This window comes from Haliotis rufescens, unplaced genomic scaffold (assembly GCF_023055435.1).
Source record: "Haliotis rufescens isolate VD_foot unplaced genomic scaffold, xgHalRufe1.0.p SCAF_7, whole genome shotgun sequence".
In the NCBI taxonomy this organism is placed as follows: Eukaryota; Metazoa; Mollusca; class Gastropoda; order Lepetellida; family Haliotidae; genus Haliotis; species Haliotis rufescens.
In genome coordinates, this window is record NW_025964361.1 from 57,903,921 (window position 1) to 57,931,231 (window position 27,311).

Here is a 27,311-nt window from a genome sequence, read left to right on the forward strand (position 1 = left end):
ACAGTGGTCCTGACTGTAAATCTAGCCGCGCCGTCCCCTCACGCATGACTCCCTCCCGGGTATATCACTTCCTTGTTGCCCACTATGGCGGTTGTGAGGACTCTGCTTGTGTGGGTGGCTGTGGCAGAGTGTTGGGTACAACATACGACAGGTGAGTTGATAGTTTACCCCACTACTTATATCTACCAAAGTAAGCCTTCTACTTGTACTTGTCATGTGTAAATCATGTATATATTGTATCACTGTAACCTCATTTACTCATCAAATACCAAGGAGTGTTCATCTTGGATCTTCAGATAAAAGCATTTAGGATTATTCCTGAGCGAATTTTTAATATTCTCATTATCAAGGACTGTACAAAGGTCGTAAGAAACGTTCACGTTCATATGTATACATGTATCTTTGTAACTGACAGCTGTACAGTCAGACCACAGCTAACCCATTATGGCCTGTAAATTTATAGTGACAATGCCTCGCCGAGCGAGACGAGCTTATCGGGAGTCATCTTGTTACTGTCACATGATTTTGAAAAGAGGGCGGCTCGAAAACATGTGACGCGGGGCTATATATAAAGTTGCTTTTCAATTAGTTGAGGTAACCTAAGGGAAGCTTGGTGGCTTCATTTCTAAGCTCGGCTACGATACTGACAGGTTATGTTAGACTGACAATTTTCCCGTTATTGGGTCGCTTGTTTGATGGCGTACAGTGCGCCAGTGAACGAGGTGCAAACCTAATAACTGCGTTTTGAACAGAAGCATTTTTTAGCGATCAGGTTTTGCTGATTTGCAATATTTAGACTGTTCATCAGTCGGGATTTTGTTGATGTACCGCTCATTGATAATTTTTATCGTAAGTGAATAGTATCCATGCACTGGGCGACGGATCCTCGAGGCCTCAATATCTAAGGATGCTACATAAAGAGTACCAGAAATATGAACGGTAAAATCCGTGAATGGTTAATTAAGATTTATTTAGGTTTGGGAAACAGAAACAAAAACACAATTGATTGGTTAGTGTTGATGCTGTTGTGTTTCTCAAAATAAAGAAGTTGACATCCATACATTCTCGTCAATATACATGTATCACTTTTATTATGATAATCCTCAGCAAACCTTAAGCAGTATATACTATGAGTTGGACATTGAAGGTAAAAAGGACCCAGATAGGACAGAGTAAGGGGAATTATATGTTATGGATTATGAAAGAAAAACGACAAAAAAGCCAATAGTGCATATGACATATAGGATCATCATCACACATAAATGCGGATTGTACTAAATAAATGTGGATTTTTTCTCAGCTGCAAAAACGATAAAATGTATGTGTGTGTACGTGCGTGCGTGTGCGTGTGTGTGCGTCAGAGTAAGATTGATCAGCAGAGAGCAGAACTACTGACCTACCATATTAGCCCGTTTACCGTCAGTAGCAACCATTTTTGATTTTCTAAAACCGACCTCACATATTTCACATGAAAATTCGGTTACAGAATTCAATATTCGACACTGTTTTGTGTTTGAATATCATTATGTTTGATGTGCAAGGACATCAATATTTTTTGGGATCACGTTCGTGACTTTATTGATAAAGATTATAGTTAAAATTATCGACAAGGTTTGGCCTCTAAGGTTTGAAGATTAGTCTCCCTTTAGCCGTCAACGTCAACGGTTGTAAGTGTCAAGTTTTCATTTTGACATGACACGATATACGGCGTGCGTGTGTGTGTGTGCGCGCGTGCATGCGTGCGTGTGTGTGTGTGTGTGTGTGTTATTGTGTGTGTGTGTGTGTGTGTGTGTGTTATTTTGTGTGTGTGTGTGTGTGTGTGTGTGTGTGTGTGTGTGTGTGTGTGTGTGTGTGTGTGTGTGTGTGTGTGTGTGTGTGTGGCCGGTAGCCTTATTTCTACTTTTATCCATCGCAAGGCTGCTCCTCAACTGTCTGCATATAATGAGGTGTACGTGCTACCCGTACCTGGCTTAACGCCTAATTCACGGGATTCTACCTATGACGTCACGGCAATTTGAACGTATAGCCAATTGTCACCTGGTAGGATGGCCGACAGCACTCAGTACTTTTCTTGTGTTGACGTTTCATGTTATAGGTAAGCACCTCCCTTAAATATGCCTTCTTCATCTATACCTTATTGGTAGTGTTTCAATTATATAGAATATAGTACTTAATAACCAATCAAGTAATGTAATTTCAAGTTAGTAAAGAATCGATCGCGTATTTTGAAAACATCGGGCTAATCGCTTTTACTAACTTAATCACTGCACCAGCATAGCACGTAAGACAGTGTGTGAAAGGAATAATAATACTATAGGAAAATATGTTTCATATTTTAATACCATATTATACCAAAAGGACAATTTTATGGATCCATAAGTGTAACGTCAGTATATTATCTCATTATAAACGCACTAGCATGCATAGCCAACCAGCCTGGTAGCACTCAACACTTTTCTCATGTTGACGTTCCATGTTACAGGCAAATAAATACATTTTAAAGAAATTCCGTCTTCAATACTTGTCTTGGACGACTAGAATCCCGAACCTGCGATACATGTAATTATGTATGTGTGTGTGTGCGCGTGTGTGTGCCAGCGTACGTTTGCCTGCGTGTGTTTGCCTGCGTGTGCGTGCCTGCGTGTGCATGTGTGCGTCAGTGTCAACCTGCGTGACTGTGTGTGTCCGTGCGTGCGTGTGGCCTGCATGCGTACGTGTGTGTGCGTGCCTACTTGCCTGCCTGCCTGCATGTGTGCCTGAGCGTGTGTGCAAGGTTGTAATGCAGCTGGTTTTAAATTCTCTATCCATGAAGTACTGAGTCGAAGATGTTTGTGAATTTGATCGAGAATGTATGTCTGCCGCTGTCAATATTTGATGTATTTCACCTCTGTGTGTTTTACAGGTTCCTGTCCAACAGGAAAGTTCGGAGACTCCTGCTTCTACTCCTGTCACTGTGGGGACTCATGTGACCAGACAACCGGAGTATGTGAAGTTGACTGTGATGCTGGCTGGGTGGGAGGACATAGATCTACCTGCCAGAAAGGTGTGATTTAACCAATAGATGACGGCTTATGCTTCCTTGACAACTGAAGCCTCTAAGACGTTTTTCTGACAACTTTTAATCAAAGAAATTTTATGAAAGATGCGGCATTCATGTCGCATTGCCAAATGCCATATATTTCGCAGGCAAAAGATTTCCTAGGATTTGGATCCTATTGTTTCATCCAATCAGATTGCGACACACTCGGAATGTGGAATAGCCTTGTGGTTAAAGCGTTTGCTCGTCACGCAGATAACCCAGGATTAAATCCCGTCATGGGTACAATGTGTGAAGACCATTTCTAGTGTCTCCCGCAGTGATGTTGCTTGAATATTGCTAAAAGTGGCGTAAAACCATACTCACTCACTCACTGTGACACATTCACCCATTTGGGAAATCTACAGTTTACAGAATCAGTCAGTAAACTACCTGTAGTTATATATGTTTAAATACAATTCAATAAATATTTAAATGTGAAAAAGGGTGAATATATTCAAACATTCCTGATATTCCGCTTGTTTTTTCACTGTACTACAGGATCTATCAAGATCAAATTCCTTCGCAGTTTTAGCATTTACTTTCCCTCATATGAAAATGCTTAAACATTTAATTGTTGAAACTTTGCATTAATAAATACTGCTTCGCATTCAAAACGGGGGCAATTTCATCATTCGTTTCTATGAAGATAACTTTTATTCATAGTTTTATGTAAAAAATTATTCAAAAGAGAACACAGCTCAGGCAAACCGAAAAAACATTGTCTTTATTACGCTTAAGATGGGCCTACTAAGCTCCATCTCCTTCTGGACAATGTCCACCATTCTGGTCAAGTCAAGTTTTTGTATGACATGTCTTCGAAAATGTATATCCAAACAGAAAACATCGCCAAAGGAAAATCAGCCACATCTCAATCTGGAGTCTATACAGCTGCGTGGTCTGCAGACAAAGCTGTAGATGGGAACCGGAACCAGGATGTGTCCCACAACTCCTGCTTCCACTCTAATATTACCTATCCGAGTGTATGGACAGTGGACCTGGGACAACCGCACAGGATACATGACGTCAGGATATACAACCGAGCAGGAAGTATGTATGTGATATATTTGGGCTGTAGAGACATTCAAATGTTTCATGTACTGACATTAATCTTATGAAAACATATTTACAGAACAGAACTCCAGACCCTTATAAGCAAGACGCAATGTAGATACTCTATTTCATAACATCTGCATCAGGATATCTTAGCAAATGTAGATTTCATATGTTATTTGGTGAGTGGTAATTTGATTTTCAAATACATAATTTCCCCTTTTTTTGCGTGTAATATTTCGATCATCTTCATGGCATGATAAATCGACTACTTCGTTATTGGTATTTTTGTCAATATTATTTCCAACAAATACTACATATAATTAGTTATGGTGTCATGAGTTCCCGTATACGGTGTCATATAAGGTTAGCAGAAGGGTATATTTATACACACACACATATACACATACACACATACACACAACCGTTGACGTTAAGGGTCACAGGGAGACTACTCCTCAAACCTTAGAGCAAGACTTGTTGATAATGTTAACTATAATTTTTATCAATAAAGTCGAGAACGCGATCTAAAAAAATATTAATGTCCTAACACATCAAACTTAATTATATCAAAATTCTAAAAAGTGTCGAATAACGAATTTCGGTACCAAAATGTTTATGTGAGGTGGCAGTGGAAAATCCAAAATGGCTGTAATTGACGGTCTCATATTAGGCCAGTTACAACCATCATAGTATTTTACTGATGGTATACGGGCTCATATGGGGCCATTAGTTCTGCTCTCTGATTGGTCCATCTCACTTTGAGGCATAATATAATCACACGTGCATCTTACGTTTTAAGGCACATTTTAGCATTGTACTTCGGGCGTCGGCTTATTATCATATCTGGATTAACTGTGGAACAGGATTACCTGAAATATTCGACCGGCTTGTTATTCTTTTAGTATGTCAGTACCTTACCTAAAACACATTGACGAACTATTCCATTTTAGGTTTTTACTCTGCACCATCCTGAAGACTGATGGGATCCTAGTTAGTGGACGTATATTTGAACATTAGCACCTTCATGTGTATTGTATCTCCTCGCTTGTCATATTTTCATTATTCAAAACTTAAGTCAAACATTTTGGAGTTCCAGTTCCCCTTTGAACTTATGTAGTAGCGGGCAAGGCTCCGGTTAGGGCAGTAAACACAGAACAGGCTACTGGGGTGTGAGTTGACAGCTGATTTTATTTGCGCACACGCTAGATGTTTCTGAACTCTGTACTCTAAAAATACAATGAAAATATCTAATAAATGAAATAAAACATATCATAGTATCAACACATCAATGTATAAACGGCTCATCCAGTTTAATATGCTATGCATACTATAAACATTTACACGTGATATTTTACATTAATGTATCAAACATGCTGAGCAGTAATTACACTTACCCTTGTGGTTTTAAGCCAAATTACATATAGAAATACTTAAGACGGTTACACAAATACCGCCTCTACAGATTGCCATGATATAAACATAATATAAACACAATATACGCAAAATGTACACATAACTTACCACTGTGTGGCAATGAGCTGGCAACTATGTCAGCGTTGGCAGATCACAGGCATCAATTGCCATATTCTAGAACAAATTTAAACAATAAGGCCGCATAAGAAAAAGGATATTGGCCAATAAAATTAAGAACATGTAAAATGACCTTTTCATATGTATCCATTCAATCATAATCTACACACATACATACTGCATTCACACATGTAGTTAGATGGTATTTCAGTAGTGATTAATAGTTAAATTAGATTATAGATTTAGTTTAGATTTAACTGAAGTGTTTAACAAATTAAGAGGGAAGGTATGGAATATCTGAAGATATCGAGATAACATGTATACTTATGATGAAGTACTAGTTTATGTTTTTAAACTATTTTCAGTTTGACATATATAGATATATTATAAAATATATATAATTACCAATCAATGCATTACCTTAATGCATCTAATTCATAAAACTAAATACACAGACATATCTACAAGATACATAAATATGAACCAAACACAAACTAACCTTATAGAGATCCTGAACACAACAAATATATCGTCCACTGATTTGAAATCCAGTCCAAAGAACCACTGATATCCTTCAAGTGTAAGTGACCAACTAATTTAGCAAAGTCAGCAAAAAACAGAAGAAACCTTTTACTTACATAACACAGAAGCTGGGAAGGAAAACAAAGCAAGACGCTTGTGCTGTTGGTGACTGTATAGGTGAAAGTGGCTATTGTTATGTTAGTAGTTATGTAAGTACTGGAGCTAGTCTAATTGTTGTTGTTTTCATACTGCTCAAGTAATCTAGCTTGAGACAGAAACAGGCTAAAACAGAAACGAGACAATTAAAAGACTTTACTAAAATATTTACAAAATTATCAAACAACTGCTGTCTCCCTTAATATTTGCCTAAAAGAATGACTATATTCTAGTGATGATTCAGAATCTCCTCGGTGGAATGGATGAACCAGAGCACGGTGTATTTTGAACATCTGGTGTCACCACTGATTGTCAGCAGTCCATTATTATAATCATAATTCGTACAGCTATTTTGCCCTTTCCGCCAAATGGAACCTGTTTAGACGGATAATCTAAACTGGTTATTCTCACCGTTTATATTTACACACCAAGCTATAACGCTCCTGAATTATACGTTAACTTTATACAAAACATTGTATCGACAATATGCTATTACAGTTTTTACAAGTGCATGATGTATGTTCGTTTATGTGTATGTTACACTACCAAACCCATTACAAACACTTGCTAGTTTTGATGAGATTTGAAAGGCAAAACACTTGACACTGGACGCCGAGCTGAACGGACGTGTTTTTTGTAGCTTCTTCAGACAAGGGTTATGTAATGACATAAGCCCACAAGGGTGAAACAGTATGATGCATACTACAGCCTTGTGAGAAAGTGGACGATAATAATTGTGAATTACTGGAGATTCGTGATGCATTACCCTGAGATATTTGGACTATTTTGTGATTGACCACTGGACATCTCAATGTAAGGTAAAACAATCCTTCTTTATACCTTTATATTGACAATGAGTCAAAGTGCTCAACCGTACTCAACACAACTGCCAGATGAACTGGACTACAATATATTGAAGCAGCTTGAAGAGATAATTGGCGAAAATGATAGAAAGACTTGTGAGCAGAAATTGGTTGACGCCTATGATAATGATGATACAGGGCTCAATCATATCAGAGAATCTGTCTATGATGTAGCTTAAGCAGAGTGTGGAGACTTTCCAGAGGGCATTTTGATTAAGAGAGTCAATAGAAGTGGTCAAACTAAAAGCGTAGCAGAAAAATATGCATCTGATGTGTATCTGCTCTATAAGTTTGTTAAAGGTGCTATTCCAGCTCATGTGATTCAGACTGATGTTTTAAGTAGACCAAAGCAAGCCTGTATGAAGCCTACTACTTATGTAGCTATGGAAAAGGACAAGGACATATTGTCAAGTGTATTGGCGAAACTAATGTTCTTGCATGAAGATGTGAACAAGAAGTTTGACAGTGTGCGCAGACAACTGGATCAATTTCAAGACAAATATGACAGAGATATGTTACAGTTAATCAGTGCATATGATGAAAAGAGCGATGAAGTGAAAAGGTGTACGGTTGTGATTCAGACACTTCGTTCAAATGAACAGTCAATGAAGACGGACTTAATTCAATTACGTAATCAACTCAAACAGAAAGAGACTGAGTTACTTGAATTGAGAGGAAATGTGAAAGAAACAATTATATCTATTGACAAGAATGTGCGCGTTGTCGATGGAAAAATAGATTGCATGAACACGAGAAATAAACTTTTATATTCGGAGACTGTTACGAAGGGAAGCCCAAATTCCAACAGACCTATTTCCCCACCAATTCAAAGGACCGATTACACGAGTATAGACTCTCGTCAATTCCCAAGCCTCCCATTCAGACCTCAGACTCATGACAATGCAGGCAGTAAAGACCCAAGCTCTGAAGACACTTCCCCCGAGCCGCTCATTGTCAAGCATGATGGCGTCGACAGACAAAAACAAACTAAACCTGTAAACAATGTAAAGGAGACGAAATGTTACATTCAACAATCAGTGGGAAAAGTCTTTTGCCGGTGTCTATAGAAATAGAAACAAAAGACTGGTCCTAAGCTATGTCAGAGCTGACGAACCATTTGACGTTGTTAGAGATGCTATATGTGACTATGCTAAAAAAACGTGATGTAACTATCACAAATGTGAGACTCATGAAACACTGGGAAGGGCGACGCAATCCTACCTTCACCATTCGAATAACTGTCCCACAGCAATGTGCAGATATCATCTTGGATGATGACTGCTTCTGGCCCGAAAACGTTAACTGTCGTGAGTGGCTATCGAAAAATGTGTGGTACAATGACGATAAGGCTGAACATTAATAATGTTGATGAACAATTTTAGACTTGCGACATATATACTTGTTCTAATGGCAATTCTTCGCATGATTACGTGGAATGTGCGTGGGGCATTGAATTGCTTCGATGAAATTCGCTCAAAACTAACATTTTGGTTATTACCGAACACTAGCTGGACGACACACGTGAATATCTACTCTATGACTTGGATGATGACTTTAACGTCTATGTTAAATGTCAGCATGACCACTTATCTCAAAGAGGCGCAGGGGGTATAGCCATATGTATTCGTAAAAGTACATGTCGGAGGTCGTCAGCAATTAGTATACCTTCAAGCGAGCATATCATTGGGGCTAAACTCTTCATTAATAAATGCCCTATGTATATAATTGGTGCTCGCCTTCCCTCATCTAACGTATTAGATAGTGTATACATAGAAGAACTTAATAATGTACTGGAGATTTATGATAGATGTTCTCATTAAGGGGAGACAATTCTTCTGGGTGATTTTAATGCAGACCTGCGGCATGGAATTATATTGAAACGCAGAGCGAAATATCTGCAAAGAGTGCTCACTGAACGGAATCTAATCTCTGTCGTACCCCTTGACGATAATGCCTTTTTTACCTTCACAAGTAAATGTAAAACTATAAGAAGTATGATAGATTATGTGTTCATTAATCTCCAACATGTTAGTAACGTTGTTGGTTATACTTTAGATACTGGTGTTCAATACTCAGTATCAGACCATTGTCCGATATTCCTATGTCTGAGTACTGATTCCCAGCCACGCCACCATGGCGGTGAACATCTAAACTGGCGTAAAGCTAATGACGTAGACTTTATGTTATACCGATATGAAACTGAAAACTATTTTAGATGTGCTCAGTTTGACGAAACTCAGTACGCATCTCCTCATGAATACATTGAAAGTTATCACGACTATATCCTACAAGCGTTACATGCTGCAGCTAAACTAAGTATACCATCTTCAAAATTCCAATCTCATTTAAAACCATACTGGAAAAAAGATAATTTAAATACGTTGCATCGTACAATGCGACAACGCCGTAGTGAATGGATCTATAATGGTAAATCTCATGATAAAGAGGATGCAAATTACATTGAGTATAAAAGAGCAAAACGTATCTTTAGGAAGCAGCATCGCCGTTCCAAACAAAAACTGAAAGACGAAAAGTTTCAGGAAATATATGAAGCAGCTGAGGTTTATATAACAGAGTACTTTAGAGTAACCAAGAAATATAAAAGAAAGAAGGAACAAACCCAGACGCTTGTGTATAATGAAGAGTCCTGTAATACACAGGAAGGAATTTGTAATCTGTTTTCCAAATATTTCAAGGATTTATCAATGCCAAATCATGATATCAATTTTGACTCAGATTTTACTGATTATTTGAATATTCGCATGGAACAGATTGAAAATGACTCGTATAATGACCAAGGGAACAGTGACGTTAGTTCCACGTTGATTTGTCCTTTCACATCTGATGAGTTATTGGCAACTATAAAACGTCTAAAAAGTGGAAAATCGCCTGGTCCCGATGGCATAGTTAATGAACATATCAAATACTCTGGTAGATCTATTATCCATCACCTTGTTATATTCTATAATAAAATTGTTTCCCATGAATATGTACCTAAAATGTTTAACGTTGGAAAGATTTTACCTATCCATAAAGGCCATGGTAAACGTAAAGACGACCCCACTAACTATAGAGGTATTACCCTCACTCCAGTATTAAGTAAACTGTTCGAAAGACTTCTGCTGAATAGAATTGAAGGGTGGGCAAACAAATCTAAAGGCTTCCCCCACCGCTTTCAATTTGGATTTAGGAGAGGGGCTGGGGCAGAAACTGCCCTGTTTACATTAATGGAAAGCATAGCTTATTATAACGAAAGACAGTCTCCAGTTTACTGCGCTTTTCTCGACAACGAGAAAGCTTTTGACAGAGTCTGGCTTAATGGTCTTTTCTTCAAACTGTATAACTTTGGTATTAATGGAAAATTATGGCGACTTTTACGCACAATATATACCTCAATGGAGTCATGTGTAAGCATTGGAGGTTTTACCTCAAATGTGTTTCATGTTAAGCAAGGTGTTGGTCAAGGTCGCGTTTTACCGGCATGGTTTTTTACTCTATATATTAACGACTTGTTGTATTCACTTGATGATTTAGGGCGTGGCTTGTGTCTTCCATGGGGTAATACACCCGGCATCCTATTAGCAGACGATACTACGCTGTTGAGCACCTCCTCTGACGGACTGCAATGTCTACTGAATAATATATACACCTATGCTAATAGATGGCATTTGAAATATAATGCCAGTAAAAGTGCATTTCTACTGTTTGGGAATATTCGCAAATCTGTCTCTCAATGTGTCTACATTGGTTCACAAGTACTTCCTAAAAAGGAAAATGTAACTTATGCTGGATTGCGTCTAAGTACATCAAAGAAAACCTTAGAACGTACCCATCTAATATGTGAAAAACTCAGAATGTTAGTCAATATAAATTATAATCATGGACTATACTTTGGTGGCTTAAATCCTATCCCAGCTGTTCGTATATGGGAAAGGGTAATTTTACCATGTGGACTATTTGCTTGTAGTGTATGGGGTAAACTGTCACCGAAGGAATACGAAATGCTTGAAATTATTCAACGTTATTTTTGTAAAAAGATTCAAGGACTGTCTAGACGCACTCCTTCCGTCGTCACCAGAGATTGTCTGGGTTTAATTTCTCTCCAGGCGTACATTGATCAACGAGCTCTCTTATTACTGGGAAGACTATGTAATAGTGACATTAACTTTGCATTTAAAAGACTATTTCAGCACAGGCTTGTTCAGTTTGAACTCGATACAATTAAAGAAAAAGATGATAAATGTAAAATGTCACCCGTGTACCACATGCTTTCACTTGTAAACAAGTATGAACTCAATAATGACATAAACACATATACCATTTATTCTCATTTCCCCTCAAAACATGCATGGGCGAGTCGAGTTAAAGAACAAATAAGCGTATGTGACCATAACATAATTCATGCAGAGATTCATTCAAGAGAAAACCTAAAACGATACTCTCTTATACGATCACCTAAGGTACACAGACTTTGGTTACTAACAATTGAAAGGCCGGAACACTTCTATGATTTAGCATATTTATTATGCCTTAGCACCTACAGTATACAATCTGATGAATGTTTATGCGGCACATTTGATTTTGATATTATCAAACATGTGTTTATGTATTGTAAAAAGACTCAACAACAAAGAAATATTCTTGTTGAGTTTATTATTGATTTACTAGATGTGACAACTTTTTCTAGTATTTAGAACGATGATGACGATACCTTTCTGTCCTTTTTACTTGGCGGTTTGCCAACAGAAAGTACTATGGCAATTGAATACAATCTATGGGCAAATATCATGCTTCGTGTATGTAAAACTGTTAAAATGTGGAAAAACCTACTAAGAAACATTATTTGATAACGATGTGAAACTGTCTGTACATACAATATATCAGCTGTTATATATATACATTTATATCTCATATCAATGTTCTTCATCAACTGGAGGAAATAAAGATGATCTATCATGATGTATGTTCGTTTATGTGTATGTTACACTACCAAACCCATTACAAACACTTGCTAGTTTTGATGAGATTTGAAAGGCAAAACACTTTTACTAATGTAAGATACATGGGATATATAATTTGAAAATATAATCTTTTAAAATGCGACAACTATGTCATACAAACATGCTTATGATATAGTCTGAACCGCACAAACGACCCTGCTTTTATTAGATATGTTTTAGGATTATTTGTCACTTTAACTTAGGTTATAATGATCACCATTTCAGATATTGACAGACTCAAAACTGCTGTCCTCTCCCTGAGTAACTCCAGCAGCTCCACACCCGGCGTCACCTGCTACACAATCCCCAAAGACACAGCTGAAACAGGCAACAGCGTGTACGACGTGACGTGTGATGGCACAGGGAAATACTTCGCCATTTCACACAGCACACAGCCACTTAATCTGTGTGAGGTGGAGATTTATGGTATGGATAAATATTTTGTTGGTTTTGTTGATCTATCTTCAAATCAGATATGCCATTCCACCATGACTGTTAATCAGGAGGCAGTGTTATGCAAGGGATATTCTTTGTTTGCCCCTCGGTGATGTGTTGCTATATACATTGTTCCTCCCAGCAAGTTACATACATAAGCTAACACTTGTACATAATTTCATCCTCTGATCGCCAGATTATGGCCAGGGTTCGTGTGTTTCACCAAAGTGATAAGAATCTAGGACTTTCATATCTCTTGGCTTTCATAACACCATTTGACACTTATTTGAAACATTTCTACTGTCAATGTCAACATACATTTCTTGTTTCTTAACGCCCAACTGTTTAAAACAGAAACAAGAACAACGCCAATGCTCAATTCGATTATTTAGTCTGCAGTCACGGAACCTTTGGCGAACTTTGCAACCATTTCTGCCATTGTTCTGACGGGTCCTGTGGCAGATTCAGTGGGATCTGTGCTAGTGACTGCCGGCCAGGATGGCAGGGACAAAACTGTTCTACTGGTAAGGAACAAACATAATTTTTGCTATAATATGGGATTTATTTATTGTATGAGAGAAATGAGAGTAAACTTGAATACCTCTGTCTTGATAATAACCCTTTTACCTCATGTTAAGAATGATTCTGAGCATCCTCTTAACACACGCTAAAACGTAATGTGATACCTTTCATTTCTAGAGTGTGATAAGGACCATTACGGTGTCAACTGTAACGAGACATGTGGAAACAGGAAATGTGCTGCTGCTCCGTCGTCATGTGACCGGCATACTGGGTCATGTGACACTGGATGTCTTCCTGGGTGGACACAGGTGGACTGTAAACAGGGTACACCATCATCACTCTTCTGTATAAATAGGCAGATACACATAATGTTTGAACGTTGCATTGCCATGTAGATTACTGTGTACAGAAAGCTGAACGTGTAAACGTAGCATGTGTACATATGCACACACGTCTCCCTCGGGAAGTACATGTATATGTCAATCTTAAGAAGATGTAACTTTGTTTCTTGCTGTTCACTGAAACTCAGCTAAAAATCCCTTTTCGATTATGCTTCAAAAAGATTATCACAAGGATAATGTAGATGTAAGTGTACTTGCTGACCACTGGATCTGCATCCTTGTGTAATATGTAAAAAGGGTATGTATGCATGGATCATTACATTAACATGGACATGCTACAGTCACAATTACACGGCTATATGGTGTTTATGACGAGACACGTTGTGTATATGACGATATCGCGTAAACTTTTACAGAATGTTCCCTTGGGACCTATGGACAAAACTGCAGCTTGCTGTGTACAGAGAGAAACTGTGCAGGAAACTCGTCATGTGATCATGTGACAGGAGAATGTGTTACTAGATGTCAACCAGGATGGATGGGCATAGACTGTATACAGGGTAAGTCTGTAAGGTCAATCAATTAGTGCATGAGACAGTGTACAGGGTAAGTCTGTAAGGTCAGTCAATTAGTGCATTAGACTGTGTACATGTTAAGTCTGTGAGGTCAATCAATTAGTGCATTAGACAGTGTACAGGGTAAGTATGTGAGGTCAATCAATTAGTGCATTAGACTGTGTACAGGGTAAGTCTGTTAGGTCAATCAGTTAGTGCATTAGACAATGTACAGGGTAAGTCTGTGAGGTCAATCAATTAGTGCATTAGACTGTGTACAGGGTTAGTCTGTGAGGTCAATCAATTAGTGCATTAGACAGTGTACAGGGTAAGTATGTGAGGTCAATCAATTAATGCATTAGACAGTGTACAGGGTAAGTCTGTAATGTCAGTCAATTAGTGCATTAGACAGTGTACAGGGTAAGTATGTGAGGTCAATCAATTAGTGCATTAGAAAATGTACAGGGTAAGTCTGTGAGGTCAATCAATTAATGCATGAGACCGTGTACGGGGTAAGTCTGTGAGGTCAATCAATTAGTGCATGAGACCGTGTACGGGGTAAGTCTGTAAGGTCAATCAATTAGTGCATGAGACCGTGTACGGGGTAAGTCTGTGAGGTCAATCAATTAGTGCATTAGACAGTGTACAGGGTAAGTCTGTGAGGTCAATCAATTAGTGCATTAGACAGTGTACAGGGTAAGTCTGTGAGGTCAATCAATTAGTGGATGATACCGTGTACAGGGTAAGTCTGTGAGGTCAATCAATTAGTGCATTAGACAGTGTACAGGGTAAGCCTATTAGGTCAATCAATTAGTGCATGAGACCGTGTACGGGGTAAGTCTGTGAGGTCAATCAATTAGTGCATTAGACAGTGTACAGGGTAAGTCTGTAAGGTCAATCAATTAGTGCATTAGACAGTGTACAGGGTAAGTCTGTGAGGTCAATCAATTAGTGCATTAGACAGTGTACAGGGTAAGTCTGTGAGGTCAATCAATTAATGCATGAGACCGTGTACAGGGTAAGTATGTGAGGTCAATCAATTAGTGCATTAGACAGTGTACAGGGTAAGTCTGTGAGGTCAATCAATTAGTGCATTAGACAGTGTACAGGGTAAGCCTATTAGGTCAATCAATTAGTGCATGAGACCGTGTACAGGGTAAGTCTTTGAGGTCAATCAATTAGTGCATTAGACAGTGTACAGGGTAAGTCTGTAAGGTCAATCAATTAGTGCGTGAGACCGTGTACAGGGTAAGTCTGTGAGGTCAATCATTTGGTGTGTTTTTTTAATTTGATATTATTTGTACAGATATCGATTCAAAATAATGATTGTATACATATTTGTTCATGTTGCAGCTTGTGAAACTCATCGGTATGGTCCAAACTGTGATAAGGCCTGTGCCTCCAGACACTGTGTGGGGAACTCTTCCTGTAACTCAACAGGGGACTGTGACAGGGGATGTCTTCCTGGATGGACAGAGGTTGACTGTAAACATGGTACACCATCACCATTCTTCTGTACAAAAAGACGGATACACATACTGTTTGAACGTTGTATTGTCATGTAGATTACCCTGTACAGAAAGTTGAATGTGTAGTATGTGTACATATGCACACACGTTACCCTCGGGTACATATCTATGTCAATCTATAGTAGATGTAACTGTGTCTCCGGCTGTTCACTGAAACTCAGCTTAAAATTCCTTCTCTATTATGCTTCCAAAAGATTATCACCAGGATAATGTAGATGTAAGTGTACTTGCTGACCACTGGATTTGCATCCTTGCGCAATATGTAAGAGAGGTATGTATGCATGGATCATTACAATGACATGGACATACTACAGTCACAATAACACGGCTACATGGTGCTAATGACGAGACACGTTGTATATATGACGATATTGCGTATACTTTTACAGAATGTTCCCTTGGGACCTATGGACAAAACTGCAGCAGGCAATGTACTGAGAGGAACTGTGCAGGAAACTCGTCATGTGATCATGTGACAGGAAAATGTGTTACTAGATGTAAACCAGGATGGATGGGCATAGACTGTATACAGGGTAAGTCTGTAAGGCCAATCAGTTGGTGTGTTATTTTATTTTAATATTATTTTTAAACAGATATCGATTCAAAATAATGATTGTATACATATTTGTTCATGTTGCAGCTTGTGAACCTCATCGTTATGGTCCAAACTGTGACAAGACATGTGCCTTCAGACAGTGTGTGGGGAACTCTTCCTGTAACACAACAGGGGGCTGTGACAGCGGGTGTGAGACAGGGTGGACACTGGACGACTGTACAGGTATGATTCTGTATGTCAGTTCCAAGAGGATTCGATCTGTAGTGAAGAATGCAGTGCATATCGATGGTACACACAGTTGACACATTTCAACTTCAGCAATTAGCGGAGCATCTTTTCTTTGCAGCCTGCGACAGTCAACATTACGGAGCTAACTGTGTGAAGACCTGTACCTCCAGACACTGTGTGGGGGACTCATCCTGTAACACAACAGGGCACTGTGACAGTGGATGTATGGCAGGGTGGTCACTATCTGACTGTACAGGTATATAGCAAACTTGTATTGTGCTACCGGGAACATATTTCAAACAGTAAAACGACAGAATAATCAAGGAATGTCTCTTAGCATTGTTAAAATGAAAGAACATAATTATAAGTAATGCTGTATTCAGTTCCCAAGGCGAAATGATATAACAACACATAACATCTAACCTTGATGTCTCCACTGTTATATATACTTTGTTGACTTTGGACATCACAATATGTTCAAATTATCTTCTCAAAAGCATAAATAAGTGTACATCAAAAGTGCAGCATCCATCATTTGTGTATCAAGCGTCATGCTGCGGAAATCCATAGTATTGTGTGTAATGTACATGTATCAGTCTGACATCTGCTTGTCCCGTTTTACCCAAACAACCACCTAAGTGAAATTTGCTCGGAATAAAACACTCATCAAAACTAAGAACGTCTTGTCTCTAGATACAGTTTCTTTGCTCAATATTATGGCACATGGTATAGTACTTATGTGAAAGTAATTATGTTAACTGTGTCTTATGCAGTGTATGTGAATAATATACAAACGAATCAAATCCTAGGCTAAATTGATGTCCTCCCATTTCTCTAAGAGCGTGCATTATTCACCAGAAATGAAGAATCCTCACTTGTTTTTTCTACAGTGTAATCATTTTAGTTCTGAGAAACAAATACCAGGAATACGAATCCTGTTCTAAATAGTAATGAGCAGCCACGAAGAAGAAGCATTTGAAAACACTCTCTCTCAAAGTTAGCCGACGAGGACGTCCATATTTCCAAATTATCATAAGACATTTCACGTTGTTATTGTCATCCCAGCTATATTTTATGTGTCTGTTCAAGTTTGGAACATGTCATATTAATACCGTTCCACCCATTCGTTGACATACTTCCAATACAAACTTTCTCAAGAGGCCATTGCATCAACTGGACCTGGTCCCGATGACTTCATACCAACATACATTGGGGCTGCGGTGGGTGTCATCCTGGCGGCCCTTGTGCTGGTTCTCATCATTTTCATCATAAGGTTCGTACTAATTATAACACTGCATGAAGTCTTTATTTCGATCTTTTAGGTATGGCTCAATACAAAGGATGTTTGGATAATAATATAAATATATATTTTACTTTTCATAGACGCAGAAGACAAAGGGAAAGGAAACATCCTAATGATGGAGTTGTCCAGAGACCTCGAAAGAAGTCTGAGGCAGAGTCAGGTACTGATAAACTTTTTTTTTTACGTTTAATACAGTCTAAAAACATAGGATGTGTATTTTATGTGACATCTTATGTGCAGAGACATTAAAACTGCCAAGAGAATCACTATCCACCATTGTTTCGGCGGATTATCGAGACTGCTTATAATCATTCTCTGGGCGTTGACGTTTTACATTTCGTTTGAGATGCAGGAAATGTCTATATGAATGTTGGATTCGCTGAAGAGAAACAAGCTCAGGTCCAGACGGAGGGATCGGTTCGAAAACGTCCAAGTGTGGTAACTTTAGAGGAGGAGGACGATGATGCACACGCTTCAATACAACAAGAGGAAGCACCGGAAATCCCTGACAGAAACTACTACAACCTGGATCAGGCTGGCGTTGGTCATGTGATCTCTGTGTCTTCGCTAGAAGCAAAAGTTACAGAATTTGAAGAATTACCGCAACTGGGAGAAGGGGAATTCAAGGTTGTATATTTTATTTAAAACGTAATTTGAACTCATATGAACAGACACGAAGATAACATCCAATTCACATATACAAACGCAAAACCAGAACAGCTAAACCATAGAGAATGAAAATGATAAGGATACTTCTTTCTCCACAGCGTCTCCCAGATGGCTTCATTCATCCTTACGGGGAATCACAGATGCCCCAAAATAACGGGAAGAACAGATTCAGAGGATATTATCCCTGTAAGTTGAACATCAAAGCGAATTGTCACTTTCAACTTTCAATTTACCATACCTACATATATATGACCCTTATGCTTATGGGGAATCTGTGCCCACAGATGACTACAACCGTGTGATACTGCAGGATGCTGGTGATGGCGGAGATTACATCAACGCCAGCTACCTGGACGTAAGTTACAACATACAATGCCGTAGTAAAGCTTTCAAAACGTTTTATGGTAGACATGTCGGCAAATTTGATGATGCATCACTGACCAAAATCATGTTCTTGTGTTTATTCAGGTAGGCACTTTGCATGTGTTTGTGACATGTGGTACCTTTTCGCGTACATCTGGTTTCATCACTCTGTTCATAAACATGTTTATAATAAAGTCAGAACTGTATAATGGATTCAGCTTGTAGCATACATTTCTTGGATTTTGTCGTTATTATTAACCCGTCTATAGAAGTGTGTTGTTCACCACAGAAGAGAACAGTTTGATTAATATGTTTCTTATTTTATAAGTTTTATTTTACTTTCATATTCACATTTTCTGTCAGGGCTACAAGAGAGACAGACGTTATATAGCCGCACAAGGTAACGAGCAGCTACAGCACACACTAGGGGTGCAGCCAATCAAACCAATGTATTGTAATTACATGTTTATGATCTGATCAATACTTGTATCAACAGTTAACATCGATACGACACTAGCCAAAAATTGTATTATTGCATGAACTATTGATGAGGAACACCAATTACTTTATGAAATAGATGAACCTTGTTTAAAGAACAGTGAACACTGAACAGTGAACACTGAACATCTGTGTAACGGTTGGTAAAGATACTCATAATACAATCGCAATATGATATTATGAACAATGACTCAGTATCAATGTCCTCTCCAGGCCCCTACAACTCTCAAGTGGTGGTCGACTTCTGGAGAATGATCTGGAAGGAGGAATGCAGAACTGTTGTTATGGTAACTGGTCTCGTTGAGGGAGGCAAGGTAAATATATTTGGCAATGAAATAAAGACATTGTGAAATTGTTTAGGGGCAGACTGTGCAAATATCCACTGCTTTTCGCTGATATAATTTTCTGAACGTCCGACGTACTGAACTGCTGCTCATTTGTGTATTCTTGTTTTAGGTGAAGTGCCTTCGGTACTGGCCTGAGAAAGGCACCAAGACGTATGGAGATGTTATGGTGACAATGGTATCTGAAACACGACTATCAAACTACACAATCACAAAGCTGTCTGTTGAGAGTAAAAAGGTAAAATGCATCGTTTACCCTGATACTATTATTTGAATATTGGTAAGATTATAGAAAGATCTGCTGATGCTATAATATGAACATAAATATTCCGATCACCTACAGTTCTGTTTAATAATGCCATTATAATGTAAAATATCCCCGCCAGCAGGTACGCATGGGTGTTGTTGGGAATAAATTAGCTGTTTTGAGATATTTAAAGTGTCAGTATTAGGAATAAAAATTGCACATTGCGAGGATATTTACAATCCCAAAACATACAAGCGTTAACCTCTTTATCATATCATGTCATTGTTGATTCTATCGCCAAATACCAGGTAGGCAAAAGAAATTTGCCAAACATATGTTAAATCTCAAACGTAGTTTCATCAAGGAACCAAAGTATAAATGCAGTTTACCGGAAACCTTTCGCCATTGTGGTGAGGGTTGTTCACGAGCTCCTTTGCGGTTTCAAAGTTTTCAAGACGTCATGTTTACCCGCCTTGCTCAACAAAGCTAGTTGTTTAACATTCAAGGAAAGATCTTTTGTTGCCTAGGTCTAGAAGCACAGATATATTAACTTATCCTTCTTGCATCCTCGCTAAATTGATTCGCAATTAATATCTCCGATGTTGTCCACACATCTAAAACACCGCAGCTACGCCCCCGTTAGACACTGGTTATTGGTATCTGAAATAGTATTCTGATAATAAAACAATCCCCGATGGTAATTTCTGACTAGATAGCCGATAGACAAGTGCGACCCCATTATATGACAAAAGTATATCAATATACATATATATGAACGTAAAAAGGGCTGAAGTTGCTGGAATATTGCTCGACATGAGGGGAAAGTTGAAGTCATTCCTCTTGTCATACAGTCTTGTGGAAAGTGTTTTGTTACTCCGAATAAGGCCGTTTTGATTAGAGAAGAGGAAATACTACTCGGTATTGTAATGTTTGATTTGAATAACGTTTGCTCGAAAAGAGATTTACATATTATAAATCATTTAAAAAGTGACCCGCGCAGTATATATAGAACGGCTCAATAATAAATAATTCCCAAACTCTTTCTTGGCATTATTTTAGGATTAGTATTAGGGAAACTGCCGTAAGTGTATACATGAAATTGAGAATAGATACCTCAAAATGTACATACATGTGGATACACATGCATGAGGTAGTGATGGCACAAAAGGGTTGCATGTGATTTGCATGCAAGGACAAAAACACATAACACTTTCACAGAAACAACCCATGAAGGTCACATATGGGCTATACACATTTGACACCTCAGGACCCAGTTGGAGCATATGGACAAATCCGAACGGGGCCACAAAGGGCTATACATTCAGGACCCATTTCCATGCACACATTGACCCCAAGTGGATCCGAGTTATTTTTGTTGGCTGCATTCATGTCCAGTAGTGTTCATTAAGTGTTGTTATTGTGTGGTCAGGAATGCAAGAAACGGGACGTTCACCACCTCAACTTCACCAGCTGGCCAGACCATGGTGTGCCGGACACTGCTGCCCTGCTGGACTTCATGTGGAGGACCGAAGCCATATCTGGACAACAAACAGAGCCGATCGTGGTCCATTGCAGGCATAATACAATACATCTTTTGCACCTTATGATTCTGGGATAGAACAGGCCCCCTTAAAACCTATGACCGTAAAAGGCGACTATGCTTGTCGTAAGAGACGACTAACGGCATCGGGTGGTCAGGCTGACTTGGTTGATTCCTGTCATCGATCCCAATTTAGTGGATCGACGTTCATGATGTCAATCACTGGATTGTCTGGTCCCGACTCGATTATTTACAGACCGCCGTCATATAGCTGGAGTATTGCTGAGTGCGGCGTTAAACAAAAACCAAACAAACAAACAACCTGAAATTGTCGTTGGAGGCGACTAAATGGATCCCTCGTCAGGCCATCAGTCACGATGGATTGCGTGATGACGTGGGATGTTTCTAATTATATCACTCACTGGATTGCCTGGTCGAAACCCGATGATGTTGACGCCACAGCCTTATTGCTGGAATGCTAATGAATGCGGCGTTAAAAAAATAAATAAGTCATACTTTAAAATAAATAAATTAGTAGCACATAGTACTGATTTTGTTCATCATCATATGTTATCATTTATTTCGTGATCAAAAGAGAAGCTATGACTTCTCAGATAAAACTGATAACGAGCTTGTTTTGTACCTAATCCTTGCAACATGCGGGTTTCATAAAACTGCTTGTTAACGTCAAATAGACACACAGTTTATCAAACTTCAACCTTTCTTCTTCCCTTAGTGCTGGTATCGGTCGGACGGGGACGTACATCGCTATCGAGAGCCTTGTGGAGCAGGCAAAGTCAGAGGACGTCGTGGACGTCGTCAGCTTCGTCTCCAACATGAGAGGGCAGAGGAAGAACATGATTCAGACAGAGGTATTTACGATCGGTGATGTCTAGTCATTGCCTGATCACAATAGTGAGATGGGTACTTATATATAATAGGCGATACATGTTTCATAATCCGTATGACTGCGCAAATACATTCATCAAATAGTGGATGGTTTCTTGCCTATGCATGTTTGTCTTTGTCTGTATCCAGGAGCAGTACCTGTTCGTGTACCAGGCGGTGGCGAGGGCGGTGACAGAGGGTGACACGTCACTGGACGCTGACGTCCTCCGGCAGATGGATCTGGATCACGTATCTGACGTCAACTTTGGCAACAAGACTATACAACAACATCTGGAGGTGCCTGACATTGCTGTGTATATGTCTTGTTAACAGATGTAGCTATAGCATAGGGAGTGTGCGAGTATCACAATTATAGCGCTATTATCAGCATACAACATTGCCGGGACTGGAATATCGTAGCAAAATAGCACGCCACTGTGTAAATCTCTCACCAAAGCAAACTGTTGATACGTCTAAGATGCCAGTCATCCAAACACTTGGGGAATCGTTATTACTTAGTCATTAACTTGAGGTTGTTTCACGACTTGTCATCAAATTAGACGTTTATTTCATCGAGTGACCTGACAAAATGAATGTCACATGTCCACTTTCGTCTGGTAAGGAGATGAGATAAAGAGTAATTTGACAAGAAAATTTGTCTGTTCTATTTTTTATGTATTTTCTTACTGACCGTTTTTTACTCAGAAAAACATGGTGTCATTACGTCAGACTGAAAGTATTTCCGGCAAATTGTTATTTGGCTCGAGTGAAATATTGATTTCCAAATATGTATTGTATTTTCATTACTGAATGCAGTATATTCAATTGCTTTCCAGGCGTTGAGGAATGTACACCAAAGTGAGTACACGTCAGAATAATGAACCCCCAATATATATATTGGCTTGCTCATTAGCACATGTAACTTTACATAATAAAAGTTACACAATTGTAACCCTTTCTGTTATCATAAGAAATCTCTGCTTAAAGCAAATTGATTTTGTGACTCCTTTAAATAGATGGGTACATAAGTAGAGTCATATGTGCAGCACTGTTCCTTTTTCTGTTTGAACGTACTGTCATATATCGATGTCACTTTGTGTCAGCCTGTTGATAATTTACTTTGTTCTGGACTTGTAGGTTATTATATAGGTTGATGCATAATAATCTAAGAGGTCACACACAGGGATATATGTTCATATATCTTCGTCATGAGAAATTGAAGATATATAATATTTTATGCAACTAAGTATGAGCGATTCGTTTTCAGGAAAAACCGAGGTCGTCAACGTCAGAAGCGTTCACGTAAGTGTCATAGAATGCTTTTGCAGGTTGACTTGAAAAGATTGTATGTTGTGCATGTCATGTTGATTGGAATATTAAACCACCTGGAGTTATCTCCCTTGTACAAAGCACATGTTGAGTCAGACATTTTAAAGTGTCTTTGATGGTGACCTGTCTTGGTCATTGATGTCTTACAGAAAGGGGGAAGATGCAAAATGTACCGTTGCATAATGTCTTTAGTTTGTCTTTATAATTGTATCAAAATGTACATGTTCCTTATGTTGCATCAAACACATATAAAGAGAAATGAAAATAACGCCTCAGCTGAATGTGCACGATTATTAATTTTCCTGTTATTTGCCTACAGTCTTACACAACGCGTAATGGCTTCTTCATAATGACGTCACATCCGGACAAGGAGGAAGTTTGGAATCAGGTTTACAACAGTGACTCGCACTGCCTGCTCACGTTTGCTGTCGGTGATCTGGTTGGTTTTACACTCTGAAATGACCTTACCTGAAACATATAAGATAATATGATTGAGGGAGCGAGTCATAGAGTTGGATTTACTTTAAACAAGATTACTGCTATACCATAAATGGATGCAGGTTTCAGAAGTTTAACTCTTTGATGAAACCCATCACGAGAACCGAATGTAGATGACAAGCCGAGTAAATTAAATCAGGGACTGATGCGGCGAAGGGGCAAAGGACTTGCATCAGGAAAGAGTTCAACATGTACTTGTTTTATTTTTTTAAAGCAGCCAATCCGAAAATGCACAAAATGCGTTAGAACTTGTATTGCTTCTTTCAATTGTTTTAATATTTCCATCTGTTTCTAGAGTTATCTACCATCAGTTGATAGTCCCATTACGACAGAGAGGCTTGCAGTGAGCATGCGCAGTTCCACTGCTTTGTCTAATGACATTTTGCTGAATACAATTGATATCAATATAAAGGTAAGCCTGTGAAAAAATGTTTTAGTCTTCTTGAGAAAATTAAATGTTTGAAAATGTTCGGCTATAATATGGAGAAGGACCTCTATTGACTCATATTAAAGTGAATACAATGCTTTGTACAGTGAACAAATGAAGTCCACCTTATCATTATTTCAGGACTGTGACGATACCACCACCATACAGCACTATCACATCACAGGAAGTGCACGAGACCCGAATATCAGCTGGCTGATTGACAGTTTCCTTACATGGACTAGTGATCCACAACGAAGTTCCAGCACTATCATCTCTGAGTAAGTACATCAGTCCTTATGACATCCTTAAGGTGTAAAATAAAACAAATGTCATCACTTGAACACTGATGATATAAAGATTTGTGAGGAAGAATTGTTGCCACTTTATCTGAGATGAGGACCTCCTCCGTGGTGTAGTGGTAGAGCGTCCGCCCGGACGCTTCATACCAAAAGACGTTAAAAGATGGTACTTGTTGTTACCCTGTCTGGCGGGGCTAAAACAAGGACTGGTCGGCTCAGGGTCGGTATACTTTGTCTGGGTAGGGTATTCATGTTAAACTACAGCATGGTGTCTCAGTGGGCTAGCACTATGCATCAGTCCGGACTGGTACAAGCAGCCACACACACACACACACACACACACACACACACACACACACACACACACACACACACACACACACACACACACACACACACACACACACACACACACACACACGCACACACACACACACTGGCACACACACACGCCGCTGTATAACTGCAAAAAATTTGGACGTGACGCTAAACCCCATTTCACCTCATCTCTGAGATGAGCCTATTGTTTCATCTAATCTCAGCAAAAATATCTGTGAAACAATCAATACAACGGATTGTTTGTAACGAGTAAATGTGGGAGAACTGTTTGTGTAATTGGGTTGTCGTCAGAAAGTCGTGAATGGTCGTCAAGATTCTAATCACTGTACAGTTGAAATAGGCGGAACTAAAAGCATATCCGGACACGTCCAGTGCAAAAGATCAAAGTATCAGTGAGTCGGATTGGTGTTGCTATTGTCATAATTATATACGAAGTGTTTCCTAACCCCAGCCCTGTGACCGACTGTCGTCTCCTGGTACTTTTGCTGAACATCGCCAGCAGACTGCAGGACGACGGTAGGGTGGACGTCATCAACAACATGCGACAACTGTACACATTTCTTGGAGGTCCGCCATTCACTGAGGTAGAAAATACATCTGGATAGCATAACTGTCTGCTAAGTTTACATTTATAAACGGAATGACACAACCATTAGGCATCACGATGTGGATTGTGGAACGTATGCTGTTTGAATGAAAATAGACTATCACACATTCTGCTGTTCGTTCTGCATGCAATTTTATTCTGAATATTTCCAATACACAAATATTATATCGTCGGTGTAATGTTCAGTTAACTGCGGAAAATGCAAACTACAAATACATTAATTACCATCTAGATAAAAATAATACTGGGTCCTCAGTAAGTTGGTCATTGTGACAGTGAGTTGTACAAGATTGACCGGCCGAGGATTTCAAAACGACGGGGGATATTTCGAAATCGTCGTCACTGAGCGTATTGCAACAGTAGATTGTCTATCGTCACAGCTTAATTTTCTAAATATGTAAAAGTGATTTGAAAGACGTGTCGAATAGATTCATTGGTAGCTGCAGATTTGAGGCAGGAGTCCCAGTGTTTTCCGATGTTATGTGGAAGTAGCCTGGGAGTGTTTACATCATTTCATTCATCAGAATAGAATCTCGTTCATACGTTTGTGGACGTCAGTTTCGGAGTCCGTCATGTGACCGGCCTCTTGTCCAATTAAAAACTGATTGTCCCATTATCACAATATTTTCGGGAGAGAACAAACTCATTAGAAACAATTGTGGTGAAGTGAGTGAGAGAGTATGGTTTTACGCCGAATTTAGCAATATTAAAGCAATATCACGGCGAAATTGTGACGAAGAGAGTTGTATAAACCATTTTATTACCGGGCAATGTTTGCTAAAATATCTTTTTCTACAATTTCAGGCTGACGTCATGTTCTGTCTTGAGTCTGCCCAGCGGCGGCTGGTGTCAAGTAATGTTTACGCCAACTTCTGACAGCTTCCACAACTGCACAACACTTCATGTGACATTACCAATAAAACCATACATGCATGTCTGTGAAGAAAGCATGTATGAAATGTGAACTTTTTATATGTATAAATGTATATCTTTCATGTACTGCTGGATGTTACACTGAGATATGTTTGTTTCAGTGCTACCCTGTGTACAACATCTCTACACATGCTACCAAAGCACAGTGGATATTGTCTGAATTGTCCTTATATTTATGACTCTAGACCAACTTAAATATATATTCACCTGCATAAACTATCACTAAATATTTGCTTGCGATCAGAGCAATAGTCACTGACAAGCTGTTGAATTATCCCCACTTAACGAAACATACAACTTACTACGATAACTTATTGGAAAGTGGTGAATGGCATTTGAGACTTCTGTTTCGACACTTCAGATTAACATGATCAGCTATTCAGAAATGTCTGCATCTGGATATCAGCAAGCACCGTTGTGCAACTTCACGTACAGAAGTGACAGTATGCATTGGCGAGTACAGAAGTATCAAAAGAACGATATACGAGTGTACTTGGCGAACTTGCTGCCTAAGAACATTTGCCTCTTGTAGTTCTTTTGTAAAAAAAATTGTTTGTTTATTTGTTGTTTAACGCCGCACTCAGCAATATTCCAGCTATATGACGGCGATATATGATTGACGTCATTTGGATCGATGACATGCATGAACCGATTCACGA

The 27,311-nt window shown here is 38.9% G+C and overlaps 1 protein-coding gene across 5 annotated transcripts; it reads left to right on the forward strand.

The window, feature by feature from the left end:
* On the forward strand, positions 1–27,255 carry LOC124125203 (receptor-type tyrosine-protein phosphatase epsilon-like). Of its 5 annotated transcripts, none has more exons than XM_048387500.1 (29): positions 1–151; positions 2,903–3,043; positions 3,917–4,126; positions 12,429–12,629; positions 13,031–13,162; positions 13,338–13,484; positions 13,918–14,061; positions 15,409–15,549; positions 15,974–16,117; positions 16,225–16,362; positions 16,487–16,624; positions 17,527–17,641; positions 17,752–17,831; positions 18,018–18,298; positions 18,439–18,526; positions 18,625–18,695; positions 19,067–19,103; positions 19,415–19,515; positions 19,658–19,783; positions 21,222–21,367; positions 22,069–22,204; positions 22,371–22,517; positions 23,057–23,078; positions 23,488–23,522; positions 23,869–23,988; positions 24,343–24,459; positions 24,616–24,752; positions 25,564–25,696; positions 26,524–27,255. In XM_048387500.1, exons 1-29 carry the CDS (start codon positions 85–87, stop codon positions 26,593–26,595), a joined length of 3,567 nt encoding a protein of 1,188 aa, XP_048243457.1. In that variant the 5' UTR covers positions 1–84; the 3' UTR covers positions 26,596–27,255. The 5 variants fall into 5 exon arrangements, with proteins under 5 accessions (XP_048243457.1, XP_048243455.1, XP_048243456.1 ...); XM_048387498.1 differs by having other exon boundaries at positions 35–190; XM_048387499.1 differs by having other exon boundaries at positions 35–190; positions 18,024–18,298.
* Positions 27,256–27,311: the final 56 nt, after the last annotated feature.